Source organism: Astatotilapia calliptera, chromosome 22, assembly GCF_900246225.1.
Source record: "Astatotilapia calliptera chromosome 22, fAstCal1.2, whole genome shotgun sequence".
Classification (NCBI taxonomy): Eukaryota; Metazoa; Chordata; class Actinopteri; order Cichliformes; family Cichlidae; genus Astatotilapia; species Astatotilapia calliptera.
The window spans coordinates 26,147,804-26,154,817 of NC_039322.1; the positions used below are offsets into that span (position 1 = coordinate 26,147,804).

Sequence of the window (7,014 nt, forward strand, 5' to 3'; positions counted from 1 at the left end):
AGAGAAGGCACATGTCGCTCAGTCTGAACACAGAACATTTATATTGGACTCACAAAAGGCACATTTATATGAAAAAACACAGGACATTAATTTATTCTATATACACTCATATACACATTAATATTAGCAGAACCTTTCCTCTTATACAGTTAATAATAAAAGTGAAACGACTGAAGAAGTCACTGGGATGAGTGACGAAACCTTTGCAACGCTCCATCCAGATGAAGGGATACAAGTTTGGGAGATTTCCTTACCTGGATGATTAGCGTGCATCAAGATACTCTTCAGTTCACTTTAGCTGTGTGATGTCAGCAAGGTGGTGATGCAGCACAACCATGTAACAAATATGAAATAAGCATAGAGGATTTACTAAGAGCAATAATTTCTGTCTGTGCAGCTATTCTAAAGCTTATCTCTTAGAGGGAAACTGATTGTCTTCAATTTCAAAGTTCTCTCAGCTTTATTCAAGTCATCTTGTTCAAATATCTCTAGGGGTGGGCAATTATTATTTCCCAATGAGCTGGATTAGAAACTGGGACTGTTGTGGAGAGCCGCACTCTATACGCAAATCGGTGTGGCTCTCCACAACAGTCCCAGTTTCTCATGTGGCTCCTTGGGGAAATTATATGCCCTCCTCTGCTCTAAGCTGTTTCACAAAATCCTTTTAGACGTGGTGAAATTTCCACATATTCTCCAGGAGCTGCGTTCATGTCTGTGGTCCTACTCCAAATCCCTCCGACCCCTGTAGACGATGGCCAGGTAGCTTCAGCTGCTCAGTAGGTCTGAGCTACAGGCGTCCAGCTAGCAGTCAGCCTGGCAATGGAACTCTCAAACTGGGCTTCCCCGACCCCAACCTCACCCAGGCTGGGGTCGTACATTGGGGAAGGTGAGGAGACAGGCAGCGAGGAGGTCAGGCCTGTGTATGAAGAGCCCCTAAGGAACTGGGAGGTCAGACCTCCAGGTATGGAGCCCGAAGCCGAGCCTGAAGGGGTGAGCGTGGTGCCAGCTACTGACCAGAGGCTAGGGTACTGACTGTGGACCAGAGAAAGAAGAGGGTTGGAGTGACTTATTGCTTCAGTGCTAATTTCCCAGCCTAAAGTGCAGCATAAAACCAAATAAGCTCACCTAGAATTGGATGTGGAGTTGGTGGTGTGGGACAGAGTGCCCATGCCTGTGGAGTTGGGGATCTGAAGAGCAGACCAGCTGTCATGAGTTGGCAGAGTCCCTGAAGTGTTGTCCATGTAGTTATCTGAAATTAAAATTAATGCACCACAAATCAAATTCCAGTTCTTCCATTTATTTATTTCATCAATATAGTACGTTGACTAGGAGTCTTACTTGTACTGGTGGTGCGGTGGGGGTAGTGGCTGGGGTACGGGGCCGCTCTGTGGCTCCTCAGGCTGGAGTAGCGCTCGCAGTAGGATCCAGAAGAGTGGCCTGTTGTGCTGCTGAACTGAGGGGGGCTACTGCTGGGGCAGATGGGACTCTGGCCTGGAATGAACCAACCTCCAACTGTGGAGGAAAAACGTGTACAACTGAGTCACGCATGGAAGCTGTCAGAATTAAAATATATACATGTAACAACCAGCATCAGCCTTGATGCAAAGATGCCATCCAGTACTCACGTTGAGAATATCCAGACTGTTGACTGTCCGTGCTATGATCGGACACTTCTTTATGGTCACTCCTGCAATCAAAAAGACAGGATTAGATGCTACATGAGAGCATGCTAACTTGACTCATTGAGGAGTAAGCTGAGTTCTCGGCCTTAACCTCTCCTTGGCATCCAGGAAGGCTTTAGCAAAGGGATTGTGCTTTATCTTCAGAGCTGTGATCTGAAAGAAGCAAACGGCTGTTAGCATTTCAGTCAATATGTAAAACACGTAAGCACTGATAACAGTTTCAGATGGAGATTTATCCTCAGGCTACTCTAACACCACTGACCTCCTCATTTTGATAAGCAGTGACTGCAATGAACTGTGTTTCTGGGAAGGACTGGCTGCTGATCATCTTCTGGATGCCTCCCACCTTCACGATGTGTATCCTCGGCTCATATTTGTGCAGAGAATTCAGCATGATCTGTAAAGGAACTGATGTCACTATTTCATCTTTTTTGCACTCAAGAGAAGACAACAAATGATGTCAAGTGAAAGTAATAACATTCACTGAATTACGTATATTAAAACAAATCATCTACATTATGATGCCATGAAATAACTCCAGAGTAATCCAACATTCTGACAAAAGCACTAAACTCCATTTTGGTGTGTCTAAACCAGAACATCATTAAATCTTTAAACATATCCTATGATTGTTTCTTAAAAGAAAAGTTTTTTTTTTTTTTAAGTTACTGTTATTGTAACTAATAATTTTAACTGTGCGTTTCTCTCTCACCTGACCGCCGCCGTTAAGTTTATTGGAGAGTTTGACTTTGCTGAAGGACACCGGCGCTTTCATCCAGTGCGCTCCGAAGTTTGGGGAATCCGGATGGATGTAGACGCAGCTCGGGCTCTGGGGTTCCGGTTTGCCTCCGGGAACCCACTCCCCGTTCACGTACTTCCAGCGGTTATTGTCTGCGGCGACGAAATCCAGCAGTACCGAGTACATGGCGTTTGGGTCCAGACCTGTTACGCTGGCCCTCAGAACCGGAAACATTCTCCTGAAAAAAGAAAAATAAGAATTTATGTGGTTTGTGAATTTACAGTTTACAGAAACACAAGTTTAATTAACATGTTTTAAACCTGCAAAGGCCTCCGAAACAACACAAACAGCGCTCCCGTGCTGACGTGTCAGATTTAAAATCGTGTTTTTATACATTTTCAATTTAATTTCAAATTTGCAAACACATTTAAAACGCCGCGCGTAAAATGCGCCCGGCCCCGTTCCCACAGAACACCACCAGGTCTCCCCACACGCTGGGCCTACCTTCCCGTCTTGGTGACAATCATCTCGTTGGTCAATTCTTTAAACTTGTTCCATAAGTCTGCGTCCTCCAGCGTCAGTTTAATATCCCTCTCGGACGCGTCTCCCTTCTCGCTGCCCTTCTGGAACTCGCTCTCCACGGCGCTGAGGAGATGTTCCAGACGCTGGTCAGGGTTGGAAGAAGTCATATTTCCAAGGTGTGTCAACAGACCTAAATCCGAAGGGAAGGGTCTCAAAGACTGCGAGACAGGCCCGAGTAGATATTGGTTTCTATACCTCCAGGCCTCCTCATTTAAGGGCCCTCAGGGACCTCATGGGGATGTGGGGCGTGGTTTATTAGCGGACTTCTCCGTCTCTAAACGCCGCCCCACTTCACACCGAACTTCTTTATAATTTATCAGTTTCTTTTCTTTCTTGTGAAAGAGAAACACGTGAAACACATATTTCTTTCAACCAAAGTCCACGTAAAAAATCTATTTATTAAATTTATTGGATCATCGAATTCAACGAAATAACTCCGCTGTCAGAAAAGAAAAACTTAATGGGTAAAGTTTGGTATTTTTACTTTAACCCCCAAAAATATCTTGCAGCTTGTTGCAGCTGAAGCCTTACACATTCAAAGCTGTGCATGCAAAACAAAAGAAGGGAAGCGAGGAGAGGGAGCCGTGCCTTTGAACTCAGTTGCATATTTGCAAATAGTGCTAATCTTTTGTTGTCTCAAATCCACATGGGGACCGGTGTTTACTGAGTGAGGACCATTAGGGGAGACTCTGCGCTGCTGTCGTGCAAAAGTGTGGATGTCCCAACAAGTGATGCCTGAATTTGCATAATGGGCCGTGGAAACTCTTTTCATGGCAGTGATATTAAATATTTCAGAAGGCCTAGATGTTAAATACTTATTTAATAAACACTGTGTAATGTATTTTAAACCACGAGATTTACACCCAACGCAAAATTTGAGCACAAAAATGGGGAAAAGGTAATTAAGTTAGTGCAGTTTTAGAATTGCTCCTTTACTTTTGTTTTTCTGTTCTGACATACATGGAGTCAAACTGTGCATGGAAGAGAGAGAGAGTGAGCGCGAGATAACAACAAACAAACAAAAAAACAGGAAATAATTATAGATGGTCGCCACTATTTTCATTCTAATTGTATTTCTGTTAATTAGAAAGTTTTTTTAAACTCAGTATTAATATTATAGCATTATAGCAAAATTATACGTGTGCTGCTATGATGCAATGGGTGCCATAAAATTGTTAAACAACAAGACATCGTTCTGATTTTTTTTTTTACACTAAATACAGTTAAATCAGAAAAAAATTAACAATCGTTTTAATGAGAATCAAAATAATATTTTAGTTATACGACATAAAAAGATGCACCACGCAGTTGTACTACATGCACATTGTTAACCCTCTAATGCCTGAACCATGAAATAATAAACATTACAGCTGGAAAATGATTTATTAAACTTCTGACACATGTTTTTAAAAATTAATATTAATTTGCATGCGTTTTGATTTGTATCATATTTTATTTATTTTTTATTCACGTTTTATTATTTATTTATTCATGCAATTTGTTTAGTATTTGGGGGGGGGGGGAATTAGAGAGAATAGAGAAATCTAAAAAAAAACTCACAAAAACTGTACAAACCAAATATGATGAACTGGGCATTAAGAGGTAAAGTATTATAATCTCTGCTGTGTAATAATATAATACGAAAAAGCCGTACTTATACTGGTTTATTTTTGCCACTTTTCTGTGTCTGTGTCTGTGGCTTTCAATGGTGGGAAAGTGAAACAGATTACTCAATGCATGATCTGAGGTACTTTAGTACTAAATGAGGTATTTTCTCTGTAAAAATGCAACAATTCACGTTTACAGAACAGAAGCTTGAAATTAAACAGTGAACAATGTCGTTAAGGTCAGGTTCAAAATGTTTGTTTCATTTTGTTGACACACTAGTCTCAAAGGGTTTTACAGGTGTGTTTAGGACAGCTTTACATTTAGAAAATAACATCAACAGACAGATAAAGCTGACTGTCTCAGTGCTGTAAGGATCACAGGTGAATCAAATAAATGACCTCAGTGAAGAGGCAAGAACAAAACTGGAACGTTTGATGTTTTGTTTTTAAAAACACGTTTTAAGAAAATGTTTTTTACTGTACTGTCAGCTTGGATCGATATTCCCATAAACTTACACTGACATTATTTTTTCAATTGCATTTGCAGCTAAGCATACAAATGATATATTAGCTAATTTAAAAAAAACAATAATTTGCATAAAGATCCAAAAGCAACTGAAGCGAAACAAAAAAAAGTGTTTTATCTTTAGTATTTGAGGTGTGAGGAAAAACCTATGGTAACAGTTTCTAACATATAAAATAATAAAACACAGTTGATTGCTGTAGAGCTCAGCCTTTTGGGGTTTTTCTTTTCGTTTGTTTCTTCATTGCCTCTGAGTCCTCAGTCTGTGATGTACTTGGAATTGAGTGAGGGCTTTGGAGTGTGACTCCACTTTACTACACCACTTCCTCCAGTTCTACAGAGGCCATAAATGTAAAGGGGTTCTCTCACACCTTTCCATCCCGTATCATTCAACAGTCGCTTTCTTTTTATTTCAGAAGGCTGATAGAAAGACACAGAGAGCGTTAAAAAGAGGCTGCATACAGAACAGATCCCCCACCGACCGGGCCTTCGGGCTCCGCTAACCCCCTTCAGACACACACACGTCACAGGGAGCCGCCTAATTAAGATTTCATTTGACAAGCGTCGTGTGTGAGCGTTCTGTAGCAGCACCAGAACATGCAGTTGTCATGTGTTGCCCAGTGAGAAGGTGGATACATAAAACAAGACGAAAACATCCTCCCCGGGTGACGGGCAGAGTGTGGATGAGGAGCAGGTGAGCAAACGTCTGCTCCAAGATATGAAGTTTGCTTGAAAAGTTACCTGAGGTTTCTCACCGCTTTTCTCTCTCTAAACACACACACACACACACACACACACACACACACACACACACACACACACACACACACACACACACACACACACACACACACACTGTGCAGCGCAGACAGCTGAGGGTTAACTGATTCAGGCCTTGCTCTGGCATCAGCACACACTCACCTAGGTGAGAAATATTACAGAGGTCTGGTGCTTCACAAAGAGACAGTTATATGGATGCATATTTTCCAGAGGACTGCACTGGCCTAAAGAAGTAAACACAGGCAGGCATATGAGTCAGCTCTGGGAAGAGAAAACATACAGTGTCCTTCTTTATCTCTCTTTGTCTCTCTCATATACAAATACATAAAATGTTTTTTGTTTGTTTGTTATGGGGGTGGGGTGTTCTGTGACTGGTCAGAGGGCAAAAGAGTGCAGCTGTGATAGATGTTGTAATCCCAACAAACAGCAACATTAGAAAGAATGAGCACAAGATAATTAAGATGTACCACAGGCTGAAGGCACAACTGAGCCAGATGTGGAAGGTAAGAACCAACGTGGTCTGTAGGAGTTGTTCCAGCAGAACTCAGGCACAACCTCAAAGGTCTCTGTCCAGAAGAGCGCAGTCCCAGGAACAGCTGAGATACTGCACAGAACCCTCAAACTCTCAGGCCTCTGGCAGACGACCTGAACTTGATAAAAACACATATACCACTCCCAGGGGGCAGTGAGCAGTATACATGTATATCTACCATAGATAGATTGCTTAAAACAAGCAGAATTGTTCTTAATTGTGAACACTGTTAAATTGTCCTTCTGCTTCTGGATTAGTGTGAGTATTTGACATGATGGTGGGTTATGTGCCATGTTCTGGGAAAAATCTTCCAAGATTTTACCTGTTTCTATTGTGACTGGCACTATGGCAACAGCATCAGCTACTTATGTAGTCATGTCACAGCCTTTAGAAAGATTCATCAAGTCTAAACCAGCCATGAGGTTGAGGCAGCAAAACGTCTTATTATATTAACTTAACTGATAAAGTTGTTCCACATGTGGAAAATATAGTCACATACTTAAAGCTGGTCCAGATGCATAAAGCTGTAAAAAGCTGGAACAAACTAGTTTAATCAATTTGTTTGAGTA

At 41.6% G+C, this 7,014-nt stretch overlaps 1 protein-coding gene across 1 annotated transcript; it reads right to left on the reverse strand.

Moving 5' to 3' along the window:
- Positions 1–560: 560 nt before the first annotated feature.
- Positions 561–3,237, reverse strand: tbxta (T-box transcription factor Ta). Its single transcript, XM_026157450.1, is given in 9 exon segments — positions 561–1,032; positions 1,126–1,249; positions 1,339–1,512; positions 1,626–1,687; positions 1,774–1,835; positions 1,945–2,079; positions 2,395–2,659; positions 2,926–3,218; positions 3,220–3,237. Coding segments are annotated over 9 exon segments (1,392 nt in total). The 3' UTR covers positions 561–773.
- Between the last annotated feature and the right edge of the window lie 3,777 nt (positions 3,238–7,014).